We start from the raw sequence: 23,187 nt of genomic DNA, 5'->3' as shown, positions 1-23,187 counted from the left end.
GGCAGGAGCAGGATGATATACACTTGTCCTGTTTCTCTTCTTCCCTGGACATTACAGTACTGCTGGAGACAGGAACTGGACAAGACGGACTCTCACTCTGAACCTGTATGGCCATTCTGATGTTCTTTTATGAATATTAAAAATATCTGATAATGGAAAAGGACTGATTAATAAGACAGACTTCAGCTGCAAGAATGCATGGAAAGTAAATTTCTCGATTTTTTTTTTTCTCCTGTTAAAACAGGCTTAAAGTTTGAATCTGTATCCAGACTCAGAGCAGTGAAGGAAGTCCTTTAGTGTGATTCTGGGAGAAGGGGATTATAAATGCTAAAGCAGGCCTGGTGGAAAAAGAGGAGAGAAGCAAAGACTATATTAGTGGTCTGGCTTTAAAATTAATCTCTTCTCCAGTTGGAGGTTTCTGCTGAAAGATACCGTAGCACATTATCAGATGTGAAACAAAGTGCTATGACTTCCACATATCTAAAATGCCACAGGCTACTTCTGCTAAAGTGGGTCACATTTTTTTTACCTTTCTTCACCTGCTAAATCAATACTATTTTCAACATTAGAAAGTAACAGATAGAACAGCACTCTCACAGATAGCTAAAGGCTGGTAGCATACTCTGTCTGGTCAAGACCATTAATTCACAATCCAAACAACAAGCAGAAAAAGAAATACATATGCCAGAAAGCCATAAAGCTCTGCAAGGTAATGTTGGTAAAGATTAACCCTGGAAAAAACAGCAGCAGCAATGACAAGGAGCCACTCTCCCAGAATCACTCTATATGCATTAAGTTTTGTGGAAGAACAGATTTAAGGTAAGCAGGGGGAGGAGGAGACAACGTGAGGGTGGACATGCCAGCATAATAGCTGGGGAAAGGAGTGAGGTGAATTAGAAAAGGAAAGAGAAGTTGGGAGGGAGAGAACTCTGAGTATGAGGACCCTGAGGAGTGAAAGTGAGCTGAGAGCTCCCAAGAAAGCAAGGGAGTTTTGCTAAGGTGAGTGTACTGGCCATGACTTCATCTCCTGTGATGTGAGAAATTGGAGGGGGAGTGGCAAACAAAGCAGAAGGGCCAGAGACGAGGTGGCTGCTACTTATTCACCTAACATTCCTCATTTCAGAGTCTGAAAATGCATACTTTCCAAAACAATATGTAGACTTTACATTGGATTAAGAGGGGGATTCACAGAAAGTGAATGTGAATATTAACAGAGCTGCTTCAAAACCTTGAGAAAAAAAGGGAAAATACAATGTGAGGGGTTTTGCTTTCACATTGACATTTTTCACTTCAGTTTGGGAGGAAAAATTAGTATTTGGGAATTAAAAAGTTTATTGCCATTTTCTATGCATCACCCATAAATAAAGTGTTTAAATTTGCTGATTTCTTTTTAATATTGTACATATACAGTATATAATATACTGCTTAGCCGCAGAAAAAAGGTTGCTGCACTGAACCAACATAATTACATGTCAAATGACACTTGAAAACATAAATTTCTCTGTGAATAGACTGTTGACGTTGTTATGTACACAGATGGAAAGATGACTGTTAACAGCAAAGTAATGTAGTCACCAATACTATTGTGTGGATTTAAATGACTGTTATGATTAAAAAAAATAATAATAATTACATTCATCATTTTTGACAAACACTATAATACCTGACATGATTGTCCATCAGGTACTTAGTGGCCATAGGGGAGGTAAGTAACTGAGGCACAACCAACAATATTTAACTTTCTAGGTGGTTATTAATCTAATCAACGACATGAAATGGTTTCTTGATCAACTACCCCTGCACCCAGTCTGCATACACGAATCACAAAACCTAGAGGAACATTTCTCTAATAACCCCAGAGTCTCAAGAACACTTCAAAGTGAGAAGCAAACTAGTTCTCCTAGCTGTGTGCACTCATCCCTGCACCCTATTATCAAACAGGATGGAAGGACCTACATAAGGCTCTGAGACTGAATAACTACAGTCCCAGGTGGTGACAGCAAGGACAGTTCCACAACACAGCCTGAGACAGATTTTCATGACACCAGGTCTAGCAGCACAAGCTCTACCTTGTACACCAGTGCTCTTTGGGTGAAAAAAAGGCAAATTCTGTCCCAAGTCTTGGCTCTGCACAGTTCCATGTGGGACAGTATTATGCCTCATTCCTGAAACATTGAGAGATTTCACTGATCCTTCCAGGGGAAGATTGATCTCACCTGGTATGAAGTTGGAGTCAAACGTACAGGCTCGGCTCTCCGTGGTGTTGCCCGTGCACTGGCTGCCCACAGGAAACAAAATAATGCACTGACGAACACGGAGCTGGACACCAGATGAGTCACACTCGGACCACTCGGACCACTCTGACCAGCTGTCTGCAGTGGGCAGAGAGATATACACACACAGACACTGCAATTAAATGAGCGAGAGGGAAATTTCTCATCTTCCTAAATTATGACAGAAAGCCTTACCTCCAGCTAGTACACGCTATCGGAGGACAGACAGCTCATTCATTACAATAAAAAAAAAAAAAAAAGCCAGTTTGGACAAGCTGGCAGAGGTCTCCAAAATGTAGAGTTCAATGGTAAATTTTTCACTCAAGTATCACAATTTTGGTTTCTGCCACAGCCTTTGTACATGGAAGGAAGAAGCCTGAGGGATTCTCTGTGACCCCATGGTGGAGACAGAAAGACTGATTGCCGTGGAGCTAATTTCAGCCTAAGTCTTCAGGGTGGACAATGACACTGTATTTTGTTTATGTACCTGACAAATGGCAATGACAGGTATAGAGATATGTAATCCAGATCTGAAGGAGAATGTTTACCTAACAGGCAAAGGACAGCATCTTCTGGACATTTTGTTATTATTATTATTTAATTTCAGGTCCATTTCTTTACTGTAGATAGAAGAGTTCTCATAAAGTATATGCACCTTGTTTTGTTTCCTTCTCTTCCCCACTGGGTTCATTATCAGCTTCCATCATTTCTTCAGATTTCTTCCTCTGCCTATGTGGTTTTGATTAAGACATTTCTATTTCATAACTGTGCAATTTAAGACTACATCTCTTAAATTAAGTGATCTGATCTCATTATCATGAAATGCTGTGAGTTTACTGAGCTCAGCTTTCTTACAATTCAAGCGCAAGTCTTGCCTTCATAGGAGTCTTTAGTTTGGCATGTATAGTAGAAGACAGATCTCAGTTGAACTTTTTTCTTTCTTCCATCAGCTTTCCCACTGAGATATGTTTTACGGTTTTGACACAGATTAGTATCAAACAGTCTTAGTATCCCAAACCAAGTTTGTTTCTACTTAAAAATTTTAATTGATTTTATGTCAGTACCAAGCAAATTTACTAATTTAATTTTACTTATAATAATAATAATAATAGTAACATATATTAGCTAAACTTTGATGTTTGAAGAACATCGGAATTTGTAAATAATTTGGAAACTTCATGAAGCTTTTGTACAGTTCTTGTGAATCAGGTGGAAAGCCAGGAAAGTCTTGTACTGTTTGGGCCCCTTTCGGTACATTGCATGAAAGATTTGTAGTTACTCATTACTTTCCCCTTGGCCATAAAGTAGATGAAAACCCTCAGTCGTCTGAAACTGGCAGATTCCAATAGGAATTACTGAGAATGCAGTTTTGAAAAATATCAAGCAATAGATGCTTTCCATGACAGCATTAGACATTCACTTCCTAACCAACAACATACTTAAATCAGAGCCAATACATTTGTCCAGTCCCAAACTAATTGGGATATAATCAGCAGCAGCCAAAATGTTCACAAGAATCCTAAATGCAGCTTGTTGCTGTTTCAATCTGTAGCCTCTTATTTTTGTCCAATGTACTCTTGGCTGACAAGGTTCCTTGTTGCATCCTGTGACAACATAGGAGCCTCAGGGTATGGATCATGCTGGGCTACATCATGGTGATTGGATAAAGCTGCCATTCCAGCATGCCCTTTAGGCACAAGTCTTCTGTGGAGATGTTTTGAACAGCGGGTCCTGTAAAAGGCATTATGTGATTTGGGACCTTTCCACATATGCAATACAAGGCACGTCCCTTACATCTTGAAGTCCCATGGTGCAGTGCAGGAACTAGAGCACAGGTAGTCAGTGGGTTCAGCACCATGTGGATCAGCTCCATCTGGTGTACAAAACTGCAGAAGAGGAGAGGGGGCACACCAGTACAAGTGTGAGAGAGATGGACATCCCTGTAATTGTGGATCCTAGTATCAAACCTGTATTTTGAGGAGTGCCACTGCTGGGAGCTCAGAGAATCACAGAGTTAAGGTATACATGACTGGTAGCTGTGCCATTTCAAATGTGCTACTGATGTGTCATCGTGGAGATGCTGAAGTCATAGCTTTTATGTGCGTTGCTACAGACTCAGTTATTCTGCTTCATCCCTTTGATTTCTTTATCTTCAAAGTATTTAAGTTTCTATTGCACATCAAACAGTCTCCTCTCCACTTGCTCCTGAATTCTCTGCAAGAGTCACGAGGGTAGACAGGAGAGGTTTTTAATCTGGAACTGCTTTTCACCTCTAACATGGCAACGTTTACTCAGTTGTCATCTTCTTCCTGCAGAGTCTTGGCTGGCCTTTGAGGCCAGGTTAAGTCCAAGCTGTTATTAAAAGATCCCTGGGTGAAGAACGTACCTCAGAATGATCAGGCCACCAGTCTGGAAAATCATAAATTTCTTCCATGCATAACTACACCATCATTTCTAAATGCTCAATTGCTTTATCCATTATTTGCATGTGTGAGTTAGCACTTCAAGGACAGAATATATTTTCCCTTCTTACAGCAGCCGTAAATACTTTACATATAAAATACTGCTTTATTCATTACATTACAGACACCCTTGCAACCGATTACACTTGCAGATAAGCAGCCTATAAACCTCTGTGGATCAATAGTACAGTGCTTCCATTCATATTTATGTGACTGCATTTAGATAAATTAAAAGAAAAAAACAAACATGGTGATAAAACTTTTAAAATGAAGGTTGACAGAACAGTGTATTTTGCAAGACAGTTACTTCCTTTAAGTGCACAGTTGTATACTTTCAGTTGGATTTGCAATTAACTCTCTACATCCTTAAAAAGTCAGGATTCTGGTAATTTTAGTTTTCTGCTCATTTTCTTTTGCCAAAAAAATGCTATTTCAAATGCCAATAAATCTTTGCTCTTTTAATAACTTATGAAACATTTGAAATAATTTCCATTTTTTTACATGCATTTCTGTGCTGGTTGGTGGTTCACAGATTCCAAGTATCACTATATTAAGCATGTCAATCAAGCAGCAAATGTCACCACCAATGGTACTTCCAGACCTGCACTAGCAGCAATCACTAGCCATATGATCCTCACCACAACAAAATGGCTGGGCAGAGATGCAAAAGCCTGCCCAAACCTGACATGGATAGCACTGGGGCCATTTTTGTACCATACCAATATGAAATAGGAACAGTAAAAAAGTTGTGAAATCTACAGTGTTCACATGAGGCAAGGTCTATTCTAACAGTTGGTTGTTTCCAAAATCTATGGCAAATTTTCAAGGAGATTGAAATATTAATATCACAGAAATGTGAGATAAATGATTTGCACTCTGAAATTTTATTGCTTTATAAAGATTTGCACTTTCTTGAACTAAAATGACACCAACTTCCTCTTCCACCCACCATCTACTCCAAAATTCAGGTAACCAGAAGGTCAAAACAAGATGAAGAGATTGTTTATAAATGCTTAAAAACTGTCATTTCTAGAAAAATGTCACTAGAGAATAAATGAAAGAGAAAGAGCTACAATACTAGTACAATGAACACGCTAGTTCTGACCTTTTAAAGATGCCTTAAGGATCTCAAGGCAGCTATGTAACTTTTATATACAAATATATACCATTTGTCTTGAAAAATCAAATCATCAACTAATTTCTGTGTATTTTTTAAAATTCAACAGAATGTAGCATCTTCCTAAATTTTGACAAAGTATGTACTTCTTTCTATTCTGCTCCAGGACATGCAGTGCCTTGAAAAGGAAATTATCTAAAAGTGTTGTTCAACACAATTAATAGGATCCATTAATGGAGCTTGTGCCTTCACATGTATAACTTCATCATCAGAGCAGAATATTTTTGCCATGAAGTCTAGGAGCTGTCAGTGAAGCAAGTGCTGGCATTTGGAGCTGCTTGAAGTTATTTCCTTTGACTGTTGCCTATAATCCATTAATCAGCAATAACTGAAAACAATCTCTCCCACTGCCTTTTCACTCATGATTTCATCTGTTTTGTGTGTGAATGTGTGTGTATTTTTACCCTCTATTTCTGACATAAATTTCATTAAAAATTCAGGTTCCTTTAATACGGTTCAAAAAAATAGTCAAATTTAAAGAAAAAGTCATGATCCATAATGCCATACAACTAGAAGGAGTGCTGAGACATTTCCTTTAGTAAATAGTTTGCAGTTATTTAAAAAGAGTCTCTGCTCCTTAACATTCAAAGTTGAAGTATGTATTTTACAAAGAGCATTAAGGCTTGCTCTGTGTTTTATATGAAAACACTTAAACAAAGGTTGATGTAAAGCGTCAGCTACTTGAAGGACCTTGTGATATGCCTGCTATTGAATATGCAACCTCAGCAATTCAATTGCTGTGAACATTTATTGTTAAAACAAAAGCTTTTTTTTTTTTTTTTTTGTGGTGTTCTTATTAGAAGTCTCCCAACCTTTTCCATGAACCTCTTCAAATATTACACACTTTTAGTTTATCCAGAACCAGAACCTGGTAACTTAAATGGTAATTCTAGTATAATTTTCAAACAGAGATGGGAGGAGGTGGTCTCCTATAGGTCATAGTCTACTGTTACTTGATTTACTGTAGCATGTAAGAGCTGATTGTGCACTTAATAAAGGAGAGAAACAATATGCTCCTAAATAATAGATCAAGGAGCATTATGTTGCCCAACTGAAAATGCCTTACTCCGTGGAACACAAAGAACAAAGCAGCATGGGCTGATTTGCTGTACCTGGACACTGCTGTGTGTTGCAGAGGGCTTCTTCAGTGTGTAGTCCAAGGCAGATATCTCCTCCATATGCTGGCGCTGGATTTGTGCAGGAGCGGGTTCTCATGTAATGCCCTCCGCCACAAGTTGCTGAGCACTTTGACCAAGATGACCAACAAGACCAGCCTCCATCCACTGAAAAGACACAAAATATCTTATAGTTCCAAGTTAACGTGTTACATGGCATAATACAGCCCATCTTTTCTCGTGTTTTGTGGATCTAATTCATAATCTACTGAAACTACTGGACATTTTTAGTTCCCACTTAAGACAATGAATTGAATCATACCACAAAATTACTAAATTCACATCTTTAAAAGGCTACTCGTATACTGGGAAGTCTATCATTGTTACTTATTCACATAATAAACTTTCAGAGAGTAGCATAATAGATTTAAGATAAAAACATTTTTTTTTCTTTTCTAATTTGTGAGGAAATAAAATACCAATGCTTGTTTAGCAGAAGTGTTACAAGACCAAAGTAAATTTTCAATCACAAAATAAAACTAAGCCCCAGAATATCAAAAGAAAGGCTGTGGAATCTAGGTTTTGTTTCATAACCCAGATGGGACTGCTTTAGCTGTACATTCCATTTCAATTGATCCAACACAGTTGTAGGGTTTGATGGGCCACTATAATGCTACAGTCCATAGTTCTAGCACAGATGCCAGTAGCAGAATGATGCCAGTACTATCAAAAAGCACCAGAAGAATGTCAAAAAGGAGTTGTCACTTTGAGTTTCAAACACAAGTTGAAAAAAAGAAAAAAAAAAGAATAAAATCCATTAGCATTTACTGATTTCTGTATGTCGAACTCTTTTCCATTTATGGGCTCAGTTTTCGCAAGATTCCTATGAAAAGCAGGTCGGATTTCCCAGGAGACCCATTTCTCAGATGGCTTTCAAAATGTGGTCACTGGGCAGGCTTTTAAAGAAAGTTCACCTGATTGCCTGCCCTGAACTGGGTCCTTTGTAGCCTCGGTCCTTAAAGCTAGTACTCCAGGACATATTTCTGGCATTTATGGCCATATTGCAGCCCATTTGCCAGAGACAGACACAAGACAAAGTCAGACATACTTTTCCCTGGTACAGCATTTCCTCTGCAAATAATCTCAGTATTTTCTTCATTTCTCTTTCAATTTTAGCATATAAATAAATAAAAATTCAAAATATCAATATCCTACAAAAAAAAAAAAGTTATTTCGAAACCTCTATTTGAAGTGTTTTCACTCGCCTCCTTATTACTTAAGTAAGGAAGTGATTTGCCATGTCTGCACCTGATTGAAAGAAATACAGTGTGTGTAATTTAACTGACAGTCATAGAAGAGACCCTGTATGTAATAATGGCAATTTACCAGTAAAGTACTACAGGGTCCTGAACAGAGCATAGCATTTGTCTTTTTTAGCTCCCACCCCTTAGAGCAGCAGTGGGCATTTTACCACACAAGAGAGAAACTTATTATATATTACTTTTAAAAATATGAAGTACACATTTTCTATACACAATTTTTGTGGTGCACTCATTTGAGACATTCCTTGTAAGACCTGACTTTATGTTTCATTGAAACATTGTCACTGAAGTCTCCAAAACATTCATACAGCATTTCACAATGACTCAGTTAGATCCTTTCCATTCGATTAATCAAATTGCCTTTCAAGGGGTAAAACCATTTCCACAGGATTATTGAAAAGCTATTTCATAATTGTCTCTTACAAATGAAAAAGAGATTCCAAATCTAAAAAAACAAACATACAACCCTTAAATGAAAATATTTGTTTAGTATTTGCATTTAAATTCTCTCTTATATGGACACATTGTAAAACATTAAAAAAAGACTAATTTTGTCATTTTGTTTTTGTAGCATTGTATATCGCAAATGCACTCTGTGAGTCAGGTAGAATGATTTCCATGCAAAGACTGCAACAGTGAGAAAACAAGCTATTAGATTGTGATTATTTTGATATTAAAACTTGTATGCACATTTATGAAAGTAATTTCAGATACAGCATACCCTCAAGTTCTCATGTGCTAATCAAACAGGTAATTCACTAGTGCATACCTAAGGCTGTTAGTTAACTAATCCTGTAAACAGAATTGTTGAATATATATCATTTTATTCTCTGTATTTTTTATAATATTATCCTATCAATCGAGGAAGAAGAGAGCTGACACTTCCTTGCTAAGAGGAGTTGTAAAAACTTTTGCAAGTGATGTATCTAGACTCTGAATAGCCTGATTGGATATACAGAATTTGGGGAATCTGGTGCTATATTCCGAGTATGCCATTTGAAATAAATTATTTAGATTGTTAAGGAATTCAACGGGTGCTACATTATTTTTTTCCAGGATATATTTATCAGCCAAATCATCTAGCTATACAGATGTATGAGAGAGTTTTACACCATCTACCATAAATAAATACTGCATCCTTCTAGAATGCCTGACTTGTTCTCTCATTCATATACCCATTGGAAAACAAATATGTCTTTTGCCTGAGATAACTCTGTTAATGCAGTATTATGCAAGCTCATATCTAACAAAGCCACTGGTTATTTATCTTCAGTGCTGGTGAAACATACTGTGTAATTTTATAACAATTTTAAGAAAATACATTATATCTTTTATTCAGAACTTGCCCTTATTTTTTTAAATGTTATCAAATAAAAGCAGAAGCTGTTACCCAGCTATTCATTTCATGAGATATCGAGCCTTTACCTTTCCAGATACTCCTTCTCTCTTCTTTTTTAAAAATTTAAAATAAATCCTTTACTAGCTCAAATGTATAATCAGATGGATTTCCATTGCTGTACATAGATCTTTATGAAATCTAGTGACAGCCCAAGATTGCACAGACTGAAGATAAACTGTCTGCAAACATTCCCTGTGCCTTGTTCAGAGTAATGGAGGCATGGTCCCCAACATTTTCTACATATTTTGTAATGGATGATAGTGAAAATTACAAATGTGCATGCATTTGAATCTGCCATCTGCTGTCTATCCATACATGACCAATAACAAAGAGTGATGTGATATCCGAGAATGTCACCATGCTCCACAGCTATGCTGGTCATGACTATACCATAAACCTTCAGATGTAAAGGGAGAAGTGGGTCTAGGGGACATAGGAAAAGACAGACAATATAATAGAGAATGTTAAACTCGATCATGGGTGAGCTGGATGGTGCAATTATAACTGTTTTTCTTAACAACTTTTTACGGACATTCTGCTATCCTAAATTTCTAGGCCTTTCAAGGACTATCATAACTATCTCTTTTGTTTGCCCCCAGAAATTTTCCTTCTCAGCAACAGAGGATGATAAAACATCATCATGGTTTAATAAGATCAAAGGAGTCGATATTTAGTGCTTCAGTTTTTACAAGACATAAATAGAGCTCTGTGGTTTCTTTCATCTTTCTTTAAAGTTGCTTGGCAACACAGCACCATCTGTTTTGTCTGTGTGCGTGTGTGTGTGTGTTGTTGTTGTTTTTTTTTTTATTTGTTTTTTCCTTTTGTCATGGAGTCCTTAATATTATTTCTGTTTCTTACAGAAAGAAAAATATGACCTTGCAATGAAAATACCAGTCACTACATTTTTCTTTACATAACACTTTTGTAGACCTGTTGGACAAAATAAAGTAGTTAAAGAAGTTCCACAATGAAAGATACAAACAGCCTTTACATTTCCTGACAATTACTGAGGTTGGTCCCTTTTGGAAGGAGGCCTATTCAGCTAGTGGGGTGCTCTCAAACAATGCTTTTTTCTTTTGCAGTAAGCAAAAAAAATTTTGCCTGCTGACTATGTCACGATTAATACATATTTCTTTACTATAATGAAAAAAAAGCCATGGAGTAAAGGATGTTCTAGGGAGAAACAGTATATAGAAACATGATCTCCTGGTGACATGATAAAAAAATCCACACTGCTGGACATTTTCCAAGAGACCAGTAAACTGGATATCCTGCTCTGCACATGGATTTTATAAGAAAGAGGAAAGAAGCGTGGGCCCACACACTGGCCTCACCTGCTTTGATGATGACAGAGACAGGATTGCAGACTTTTTCATATACTGTCTGGTCTTATTTCAAATTTAAATATCCAACAAAATTATTCTTAGTCTTTTGTTGTTGTTGTTGTTGTTTTTTGTCTATGACTTTAGGTTTGTAACTTTTCATGTTCATCGTTTTGAAAGTGTAGCAAAAGAGAATAAGTAATGCTGAGAAATGTCAGTCTTTTCTATATGCATGATGGAATATAAATTGAGGGGCAGTAGTCTCTTACACCCACTGAAATGCAGCTGGTGTGTTTCACAGTAGCTGAGTTAAATCTGGGGGCACTGTCTGTTGAGCAGTTTACAGACCTAAGAGTGTACTGCCCCCATCCAGGCACACAGGGATCATCCCATTCCACATCACATAGTCTAATGCTTTTTCCTAGTTCTAAAGGGTATGGCTGCATATGTTTTACTGTGGGAAAGAAGTTTTTACATCAAAGCTTGAAAAGGCAAAGTCTTGTTTCTGTGATGCCACATTCACCTTTTATTCATAAAAGCAGTGCTAGATGAAACAAACAGTCAATTTAGTGTAGTGCAGAAACACAGAGAGCAAAGTAATGCTTCTAGGGAAAGCACAACAACAAAACCTAAGGATCAAATTGGGTTTAAGTCTGTAGCTGAGACCCTTAAATTAGAAGAGCAATAGATACTTCCAAAAGGCAGCTCAGCCCTCTCTTCACTGGCAACAGAGGAAGCCTAGAGAGATCAATGTCTATGGAGAGATGGACTTCAGCAGCCTCAGAGACAAGATTTATTGACTGCGGGATAATTTTGTCCATTCCTTTAAATATACTTCTGTTGCTTGTGGCCAAGTATGACTGCAAGGAAAAAAAGAACAAGGAAGAAAAAAATAATAAAAGCAATAATGAAGAAAAAAAAGCAGCAAGCAATAATTGACTTTAGGGGATGCATAAATTCCAGAAATGGTATTTCAGGGAGTTTTGTATATCTGAAACTGTTGTTAGCACATTTACTGATGAAGGCCTGGAGTTACTTTATTCAGATTTTCTCAAGCAAAACATCATCACTAAACCAAACTAAACATACTATGATAAAAAATTGGAACTGGAAACTGATGAAATCTCAAAATATTGGCATGAAATAGCAGAATTTCAAATCACAGACAGCAACCGTCCGTTTCCACCTCTGATCCACCAGTATGCTCTGAGTAAAAGATGGAATAGAAACTCCCTCAACGAATTAAAATGGTGTTCAGATAGCTATGCTTAAAGCTCTTAATTAAAGGCACTTTGGTGAAGCATCTCTTTGTGTAAAAGAATAAAAGATAAGGCAACAAGAAACAAAGTAAAACAAAAATGAAGAAAAAAAAGCCTTTTCCTACAGTAATAACTGGAGAGATCTGTAATGTTGTGAATTCCTTATGTTTATTATTATTTCCAGATGCATATCTTTTAGTTAGTATATTCCTGTAATTTTTGTAAATCTGCAGAATTTACCATTCAAACAATGTTTTTCTCCATCATCTATTTCTTTTTGTGATGTAAACATCTCACAAGCTCCCAAGAACAAAAAAATCTTGATATGCTTGATTATAGTTTCCTTTATTTTTATATTGACCACATATCAGTAACTGAAAGAAAACAGAAATGTATTTACAGATTCTTTCTATAGTTATTGAGACTCTTCAGTGCTTGCCAGCTTGACTCTATTCACCACATCTCTGGGACATAAAAAAGGAGATGAGGCACAGGGCCAAAACATAATTTGTTAGTGCAAGACAACAGTGCAAATTCTCTTGCTCCTCAAAACAGTTTGGCTGCATGGAAATTGAGTACTGTGAATAGGTCCTATCCTACACTAAAATCCTAGATTATTTCTGCAGATTATTTGAGACACTGCTAGTTAGTTGAAGCCAAAATTGTGTGAAGGATCATTCTAAAACTTGTACAATGTAGACAAATCATATTTCTGGGCCTGGGTACAATTAATTTCTGGTAAATTTCTGGCACCGGTCAATTTGCTGTTATATATTCAGCTGTTGAATACTATGAACAAAAATTAATCTGTCCAGTAAATCCTATCAATCCACACTTCAGTGGACTATTTACTTTGCTACAAGCTGTGGGAAAAACTTTGCAGTAGTTTCTCTCTCCCCTCAAGAATGATTTAGGAGTAGCTGCTGAAGGCAGGTTCAAATTGGCTTCAGTATTTTTTCTTAAAGTTATGGGAGCCTGCAGTACATTTAATAATAAATTACTGGCTATTCATAAGTATATTTAAAATTATTCTGAAAGACATTTAATGAGACAAAAGAGACTTGTACATTTGATGATTGCTCCAAGGAATTTTTCTTTGTGTCAGTACTTCAGGGCACAGTATCTTCCAGGATGCCACGGAGCCCAATTTAAATGACTTAGATGCATAAAGTCTATGGACTTTCAGCAGGACTTAGGCACTGTTTGGTATTTTTCTCAATCATTTTTCTTTTTCACTAGTTTATATAGTAAGGGTTTGATCCTGTCTGCAATATGCAAAATGGGTAGCAAAGCAGAACCTAAGCCAGAATTAACAGGACTGCTTCTTTATGGCTGCCATCCCGCTCCTTCATGCTAATCTGAATATCTCTGAAAGGTTAATGACTGAACTATAAGTAAATAGATTTGTGCCAGCACGGAACATGTGAAGCAGTCCTTACCCTGAGGAAGCTCAGGTAAACCTTAAAAAGCATCAAATTCTTCATTACATTTTTTATTTCTAGTACTACAGACAACACATTAGTGTTGAGGTCAGAACAAAATTCCATCACATTCCTTTTTCTTTCTGTCTGCAGTTCCATTTTCTTACACAGGCACGAATGAACCTTGCAGAGTCCCCTTTTTTTTTTCCTCTGTGCCCACAATGGCAAGAAGGGCCTGACATATCTATTTCTGCTCAGTCCCTGCATCTGTTTATAGCCTACTATAAATGAGGTAGTAATACCATGAGATCTACACCTACACCAACCTCTCTCATTAACATCTGCAAGGGCTGTATGATCAAAGCCTAAAGGGACATTTCAGAAACTCACTTAGATAGCGTGGGTAAGAATGACTATATATACCTGTTCTGAATACAAGCACCCAGGAAATAAAAACTACTTGCCTAGTGCAAAGGTTAATGAGAAGACTGAAAACTGACCTAACCATGGTTTCTTTTGCTGGCTGCTCTCCCCTGTGCCCTTGCTATGGGGTCTGCCAAGTCTGCTGCTAATTGAACAGTGAAAGCTACTTTCCTCCTCCTTGGGTACTGCAAGAGAATTTCACCAGAAAGTGCTAGCTTGTTGTGCCCAAGTGTCTCCTTCAGAACTTTGCTGGCTTCAGTGGGCTTTTGCCCAAAATTGAAGCAGGGATCTGCAACAGAAATTCCTTTTGGATCTGAACCACCAGCAAGAGAGATGGAGGCTGCCCCTGACGTAGAGTTGCCAAGAAATACTGCTGTTTCCTTTAGGCATAAAAATGCGTAGAAGTTCATGGTCAATGAGCAGCCAGAATGGTCTTAGAACTGCAGTTTTGTAGAATATTTGCCAAAGCACATTTTTTAGGTTTAATTCAAGAAGGAAATACGTTTTTCAAGAAACTACATCTTCCTGAAAGGGAAGTCCTGTCTTCTGGACAGATCTATTGCTTAGTTTCTGATGCAGAGAATGGAAAATGGCTGTCTGAATCTCACCAAGCATAAGGAATGTTATGAGATTGGACAAAATGCTCATACTAAAAGAAATCATATGTGTGTTTACAGAACACAGTTTTAACTTGTAATCATATACACAAACACACAAATATATATATGGATGTATATGCACTTGTATATTACTATAGTAATCCTTCAGGTTCACACTTGAATGTCAAAAGCTCCAAGTACTCAATAATAAAATATGCAGCACAGTTATACATAATTAATATAATTAGAGATGTAGGAAAGCTTATTTCTAAATTTACTTATTGATACTGGAAAGAACTGAGACTCTCAATAGTTATCCTTCTTTTATTACTTAATGTACCTTGAGTTCTTTTCTCCTATTCCAATTTCACTTTCTCTTCTTCATCTGTTCTCAACAACATTCTTCCACTTTCTTTTTCCACAAAGCCTTCTGCAAAGCTCAAAAGCCATTGAATTTGGATGTCTGTTTTATGAAGGGTGAGAGGTTACTAGAACCAAGATGTTTTTTTCTTCCTAAATCTCTAAGATACAAAAATGATTTATAACCTAGAGTAGTTTCCTGAAAACATATATTCTACTTGTAATCCTTCTTATAGAATCATAAAACAACTGTCAACAAAGGAGAAGCTCAAGCTTCCAAGAATAATCTAAGGCCTGCTTGAAATACCATCAATTTTGGTGATCAGTCCTGAACTTTATTTGCTAGAAGCTCTACACTCAAAAGCTAGCAGATTTAATTCTATCAATCACTGTAATGAAAGTTATATTTTTGCTTTAAATAAAGACGAGGGCAGTTTTCTCATAAGGTATTTTTTCTCTTATGAGCTTATTTATTAAAGCTGTATTTTTACTCAAAAATGAAAGATGACATAGCTTTTAATATTGTTGATGATAAACTTATTGACATCACTTGGAAATCTTACCCAAATCCACTTCAGCATAACTGGCTGTCACAGTTTTACTGGGTATGAACACATTACTGAGCAAAAAAGAAAATCTCTATTTCTAGAGGCCAAGAAACATGATCTCTTGAAAAGGTAACCAAAAAAAGGGATTTCCATGTGGTACTTATCCCTTAATCATTCCTGTCTGAGATGAGTACTCACCTTACTTAAAGATATTTCTGCAACATAAACTACAATGGGCTTCACTGCTATAGGTAGTTATCATAAACATGTATCTTGTAATAGAACATAATCACTGAAATATCTGTGTAGACTTTTGGCAAGCTCAACTGGACTAATTTGCTAATTTGTTTCCTTGGAAATGAAAACAGCTGGTAAAACAATTATTTGAGCTTTAATTTACTTTTAAAAAAATAAAACCCAACACAACCACATAAAACAAACAAACAAATAAAAACACGCCATGAGGATGAGTTATATTATTTTCACATACTTCTCTTGTTTCAGTTGACTCTTACCTGGACAAGGCAAAATGTTGCATTCTTGGTACTCTAGAGATGGACCAAGGCAAGGAAGACCGCCATACTTGGGCTCAGGATTGCTGCAGACTCGTTTGCGATTCCTTATACCTCTACTGCAGTCACGACTGCACTGAGACCATGGAGACCATGGTGACCAGGCACCATTGATGGTGTGAGCAGAGTACCTTCCAGCACGCAAGAAATCCCCTGATAATCCTAATAAAATAAAGATTGAAAAAAAATACAGAATTAAAACAACATCACATCCTCAAACAAACTTCTCCTCCTCAAATTTACTCCTAGACTTCTAATAGTACTATGACCAGGAGGGTCTTGTCTCTTAATCTCACAAGCCAAGCCTTAGGTTCATCTCAGGAATTTCTTCCATAATAGAAATTTCATAATCATTTGCACAGAACTACAGTGAAGATCTGGATCCGTCTCTTAGGAGTTATTGCCACTGTTTTAGAGCAAGAAGCTGGCACAGAAGACAAGACTGAGCTGCCTGTGACCACTCATCAAGCCACTTCTGGTCCTATTGCTGGGATCTACCCACTTTCTTTATCCAGCCATTCTCCACTACCACTTGCCGTACCCAGAGGTTCATGGGTCTCCTTGAAAACAATGCATTGTATTTGTCATAACCATAGTCATTTTTTTGACAGTGTACTGCTATAGTTCAACAAAGTCTAGTGACACTGCCCTTTAATGAAGAACAATTTTTTTTTGCCAGTTTAAAAAACAGTTTTATTCCACTGAGCCAAGTGTTTTAAACCACATACAGAAATCAGCCTTTTGGAGACACACATGATATAATACTTTCTAGTGACAATAAAAATCTGGGAAGTGGAAAACAACTTTTTTTAACAGAGCTTAGTTCTGAGAAAAAGCACTAGATTAAACAGTGATGGAAACTGAAGTCTATTATTTATCAAAAAAGGAAAACACACAGAATCTCGTTCACGTCATATAAACGATATGCTTAGATGTAGCCCAGGTGAAGTTCTAAGTATCTGCAGTTAATTGCTCTGTCTTTGTCACTTACAGGGTTGGTCCTGATTGGAAAGAGACTCCATCAGAACAACATTGGACTCACTCTTGAGCTGTAGCATTATCTCTAAGCACCAACACCAAAAGCATCTCTGGCATCACTACTGGGATTTCCTACTGTTGCTAAAGCTGTTCACTTTCCCCAGTGCTAGCAACACTGGAAATTCAATGATCGGTGGACCACTAACTTCTGCTTTTATTATAAGCACTTCTTTAATTAGTTGTGTTGAGAGAAAGTCCCATGAATGGTACTTAAAACAGCAGAGGACATGGCTGCCTGCTTATGCTAGAGCTTCTGTATTGCTAAGTACAGATGAACAGTATCACCAACAGTGGAGAAAACCAGAGAATTGCTTGTAACTTACACTGCAGAACAAACTTGTGTTTTGAAGAAAATGTTTTATGCCCTACCCCCAAGCACAGGCACCATGGGAGAGTGAAGTGGAGCTACAGAAACAGGAGAGAGACTGAGGCAAGAACTGGAAACAGCTACAGGTAATACAGTCAAGAGACTGCCTGGCAGGAGTCCTGGACTGAACACCTACCATACAATGGGTAATCAGCATGGGAGGAGCCCCACTTTTGTGGTGTCCAGAAGAGAGGCAATTACACCCCATTTCTGCCAGTGCTTATGGCATTATTAAGTTCTACCTTAGTAAGTTCTGCTTAAATTCTGCCCTGAGAAGTACATCCATAATCATCCCAAAAGACGATGCATATTTTTATTCAACACTTGATAAGAACTGGCAGCGTTGGAATGATGATGCAGTGACACAGAAATACATGTAATAAGAAACTGTTGTGATTAGTAAGAAACCAGAAGAACAGCAATATAAAAATGACTAAAAATGGGTAAAATCTCTCAGTGATTACAGAGGGTAACTATTTCTCTCCTGCTGAGCCAGATTTTATTACACAAAGATATTAAAAGCAGCATTTCAAGAAACATGACACAGATTCAAATCCAAAATGGGAGGAAGTACACAGAAACAGTACAAGAATTATGAATACAGGAATACAGGCCCACTTTCTAGTTCTGTACGGGCCCCCCACTTTTTTTTTTTTTTAACTTTGCATCATTTTAGTTATCAAAATGTGAAGATTAAGCCCACAGGGACCTGTGAGACCAAAAGGATAGTATTTTTCCAATACCAGGATTTCAAACAAGGGTGCGTTTTTTTTTATTCTTTTTTTTTTTTCCAAGCTATTAAATTAACAGCAGTGCAGACAATGGGAAAAGCGTTCTTAATCAGACTAGATTGCCAGTCGTTTTCCTCATAAAACACTTCAGCATGCATCACTTAATACCACTACTAGCATATTGTGAAGACATTTCTTCAGGATAAATGTATATTTTTCAGTCCTAAGGAAAATGTGTGACCTTATTTGTCATTATGATATTAAACTTCTTGCAATTTAAACTGGGAGATGGGGAGGGAAATCATCTAAGGGAAAACTCTGAGGTAGTTTAGCTCTGAAACACAAGAATATTCTAACAAATCTTTTCAGCATGTAGTTTGGTCTGCCACAAGTGTTTCCATGTGTTTTCTTCTTTAAAAGGCATTAGAATATTTATTACAGGGAGCCATCTTTCCACAGTTTTGCAGTAATTTACATCGTGCTCATAGAGGGGCTTTTAGAGCTCCTTTCAGCAGAAAGTGCACACAAAAAATAACATTATGACACTAATGATATTAAAAATAACAAGATCTTTTTACATTCTGGAAATATTAAACTATATATTGCTTGACCAACTTTGTAGACTTCTACAATGAGTTTACTAGGTTCATGGATGAGGGGAAAAGAGTGGATGTTACTTAACTTAAGTAAGGGTTTTCACACTTTTCTCCATAACATCCTCATAGACAAGCCAACAAAGTATGGGCTTGATAAGTGGATGGTCATGTGGACAGAACATTGGCTGAATGGCCAGGCTCAGAGTTTTGTGGTCAGTGACACAAAGTTCAGTTGGAGACAAATCACTGGTGGTATATGCCAGGGGTCAATACCAGGTCCAATCCTGTTTAATGTCTTCATTAATGACCTGGATGACGGGGCAGAATGCACCCTCAGCAATTTCACTAATGATACAAAACTGGGAGGAGTGACTGATATGCTGGATGGTTGCACTGCACCACCACTGGTCGGAGAGGAATCTCATGAAGTTCAGCCAAGGGAAATGGAAAGTATTGCATTTGGGGAGGAGAAACGCAATGTACCAGTAAGCATTGAGGCTGACCAGCTGGAAAGCAGCTCTGTGGAGAAGGCCCTGGGGGTGCAGCTGACCATGAGCCAACAATGTGTCCTTGTGGCAAAGGTCAACATCAGCTAGAGCTGCATTAGAAAGAGCATTGCCAGGTAAAAGGAGGTGGTCCTTCCTCTCTACTCTGGAGTGCTGGGCTCAATTCTGGTCTCCCCAGAGACACCTGATTAACTATATTACTCAACTGATTTATGCCTTAGTTTCAAGGCAGATTTATGCCTCCTGTTCGAATGTAAAATAAAAACTCAACTAGCCAAGCAGGCTAGGTTAGTAACTATGGGAAAAAAATAATCTGGAGCCAAAATTCAAGTATCCTGAATAATTTCTGAAGACAGCATGAAATATTGCTTAAAGTGCAGCAGGTTGGTTGACAGCAAGTTGAATATGAGCCAGCAGTGTGCCCTGGCAGCCAGGAGGGTCAACCGTATCCTGGGATGCATCAAGCACGGCATTGCTAGTCGGTCGAGGGAAGTGATTGTCCCGCTCTACTCTACACTGGTGCGGCCTCGCCTCGAGTACTGTGTGCAGTTCTGGGCACCACAGTACAAAAAGGACATTAAACTGTTGGAGAGTGTCCAGAGGAGGGCGACGAAGATGGTGAAGGGCCTAGAGGGGAAGACATATGAGGGGCGGCTGAGGTCACTTGGCCTGTTCAGCCTGGAGAAGAGGAGGCTGAGGGGGGACCTCATTGCAGTCTACAACTTCCTCGCGAGGGGGAGTGGAGAGGTAGGGGACCTATTCTCCGTTATCACCAGTGATAGGACCCGCAGGAACGGTGTTAAGCTGAGGCAGGGGAAGTTTAGGCTGGGCATCAGGAAGAGGTCCTTCACCGAAAGGGTAGTTGCACACTGGAACAGGCTCCCCAGGGAGGCAGTCACTGCACCAAGCCTGTCTGAATTTAAGAAGCAATTGGACTGTGCACTTAGTCACATGGTTTAAACTTTTGGGTAGACCTGTGCGGTGCCAGGAGTTGGACTTGATGATCCTTATGGGTCCCTTCCAACTTGGGATATTCTATGATTCTATGATTCTAGGTAACAGATAAGCAAAAATTGTTTCAATGTTGTGATTTTCTGAAGATATTCTGCTAGTATCTGAAAATATCATTGAAGCATAAATCTTTTATAACTTCACACCTATATACCTATAACTGATAAAAACCTTATAAACCTTAAAAACTTCTATTGTAAAAACAAATGGTAAAATGCAAGGAAAAAACAGTAATGCAATGCAAGGGTAACATTTTAAAAGAAAACAGTGTGCAGAGGGAGGATATTTATGTCACCATGAGAATTTTACTTTTTGCACCTGTTTTTTCTGTGTTTAAATATTTGATCCTAAAGTTCCATTAAAGAGTTTTTGTTTGTCAATCAAACTTGAATTTGATCTCAAATTCAGTTTTAACTTTCACAGTTGTTTTTGTTCTTATCACAAAATACCATGGCTTAGCTTCACTAAAATAGTGTACGAGATAACATCTCAACATGTACTCCTCCTGACTACAGGACATTGTAGATTATCAGCACCTGTTTTATTCTGTACTAAATTCTAGATGTAGTATAGATTTACTACAGTAAACACTAGGATTTAATTAATGTAGAAGACATTGCAGCCAAAAGAAAAAACCAAACAGTTATTAAGACAGAATTACAACCTGCCTTCAAAAATAATAATTCTGTTAAGTCTGGCATAGAGAAAGCAGTCACGACTGGGAATTTAAGTTCAGGTTTCCCAATATGTTTTTCTCCTTTGAAGAACTTGTGTGTTTTCCTCAGATTTTTTCTTCCCCTCTCCCTCTCAAAACAAAATCAAACAAGCAAAAACCACCAACAACAAAAAATAAAACAAAAATAAAAACAACATCAACAACAAAACAAAACAAAAGAAAAGAAAACAGAAGACCCTTTCAAACTGTTTGACTGAAATTAGAAGGGCCTTCTTATTTATTTGTTTTGTGAAGATATTTTGAAGGTATTTGGGAAGCTAACTTCGCCTTACTATGGCCAGGTCAAAGTCAAGAGTATACACCATGGAAAGAAAGTAGTACCTCCAGAAGGTAATTTCTGCCCCTTATATCATGTGCTTATGTTCAGATGGATCCCTTGTTCTTAATGCTTATGTTTTCAATACAATTAATAGTGCTTATATATAAGAAAATTGTACAGAGTAAATTACTATGTTTAACTTAGATATTTTACATGCTTCAAGAGCACACAATGAAGCATATAGTGATGTAATTTTTAGACTGTTTTAATGCTGGATTGTATAGACATTTGCCTTAAGGTGTGCCGATATGTACAAAATCTCTCTCGGTTTATTTGGAATACCTGCCTGTCCCCTGTGTGAGCACCATATGAAAAGCCAAAGGCAGAGAACAAAAGGTTCATTTCTTTTCTCTTAATCAAACCTGTCTGTAAAGCATGAATACTGTGTGCAAATGCTACTACTTTTAGACAGAAGTCTTACCACATGCAGGAGTCCAGTGTTTTCCTGGCAAGAATTTCTACCTCTAAGCTCACACTCCAAAGAAAGTTTTCTTTGCTAGTGTCTGACAGTGAAACATGATTCTGTTTAATGCGGTATGACTACAGTTACACAGTGGGAGATTATAGACTGAGAAAATTTCTAGCTAATGGCTCTCTTCTGTAAAGAACAGAGAACTGATCTTCGCAGAACAAAACTTTGGTAATAAGGTATGCCAGGCATGCTGTACTGGTATTAATACTTTTACAAAAGCCAGCAAATTGGTGGAGATAACCACATGGAGATAACAAAAAGAATGCTTTACAGTATCCAGGATCTGGTCAGGTAGAAGTAAATTATGATGTTTCCTTGCTATTTAGCCAGAAACAGTGAAAGTGTCTGCCAAAATTCACAGTTTCCCATTCTCTTGTGTTTCTCTTTCTGTTCCAAAAGCTATAGATACACTACAGGACTCTCTTATTCACGTATTTTCTTCCCATGAAATCAAGGAGCAGTAGAGGCATGGTGTATTGATCCAAACACTAACCTGGGAGCGGGAAAATGCTCCTGGATCCTTCACTTTAGAGGCAGTAAATAAGTTTCATCACATCAGCAAGTAATACTATTCCTTCCCTTGAGCTATGAGGGCACTCACTAGGAATAGAGATGTATGCTAGTTTCTGCCTTGTTGACTACTCAATATTAAGTATTTAAATATTCAGCAGTATTGACATTAATCAGCAAAGATGCTTCTCTCTGATGAACACTTCAATTACTGTGCAACAGGGTCGCTCCCTGTCATGTTTTTGTCTGTGATAGAGTTAATTTTCTTCGTTAAGGTTTGTATGATGCTGTGTTTTGGATTTTTGATGAAAAAAATTCATTGTTCGACGGATGATTTCCAAATGAAGCAAAGCAGCAGCTGTACCAAGATTCAACAAATAAGCTATAACATCAGTACATTCAGGAATCCGATGTTCAGAACTGAAAGATAAATCTTCAAGCTAATCAGACAAAGAATGCCCTTGACTCCACACACTTGGTCTCTTGCACTCTGCCTGAAGGCCATATTTAACAAAACACAGGCACTGATACTTCTGACTTTGTTTTGTAAGAAAAGGACACCTTATGCCCCCAGCTCCAGGAGAGCATTTATGACCATAACGACAGAACTGAGGAAGGTGTCTCCATGCTTAATTTTCTTATAGCAATA

At 37.6% G+C, this 23,187-nt stretch overlaps 1 protein-coding gene across 6 annotated transcripts in view; it reads right to left on the bottom strand.

Moving 5' to 3' along the window:
* Window positions 1-23,187, bottom strand: part of SEMA5A (semaphorin 5A) — a 332,344-nt gene that overhangs the window by 5,778 nt on the left and 303,379 nt on the right. For all 6 annotated transcript variants that reach the window (XM_040548220.1, XM_040548219.1, XM_040548221.1 and 3 more), the window contains exons 18-20: window positions 16,196-16,414; window positions 7,025-7,195; window positions 2,217-2,372 (exon numbers count right to left, since the gene is read on the bottom strand). In XM_040548220.1, the coding sequence (XP_040404154.1) occupies window positions 2,217-2,372; window positions 7,025-7,195; window positions 16,196-16,414 (546 nt within the window). The remainder of the gene's footprint in view (window positions 1-2,216; window positions 2,373-7,024; window positions 7,196-16,195; window positions 16,415-23,187) is intronic.

The sequence above is a fragment of the Cygnus olor genome, chromosome 2 (assembly GCF_009769625.2).
Source record: "Cygnus olor isolate bCygOlo1 chromosome 2, bCygOlo1.pri.v2, whole genome shotgun sequence".
Classification (NCBI taxonomy): domain Eukaryota; kingdom Metazoa; phylum Chordata; class Aves; order Anseriformes; family Anatidae; genus Cygnus; species Cygnus olor.
The sequence above is the reverse complement of the archived record's forward strand: the minus strand, read 5'-3'. Positions and strand labels throughout refer to the sequence as shown.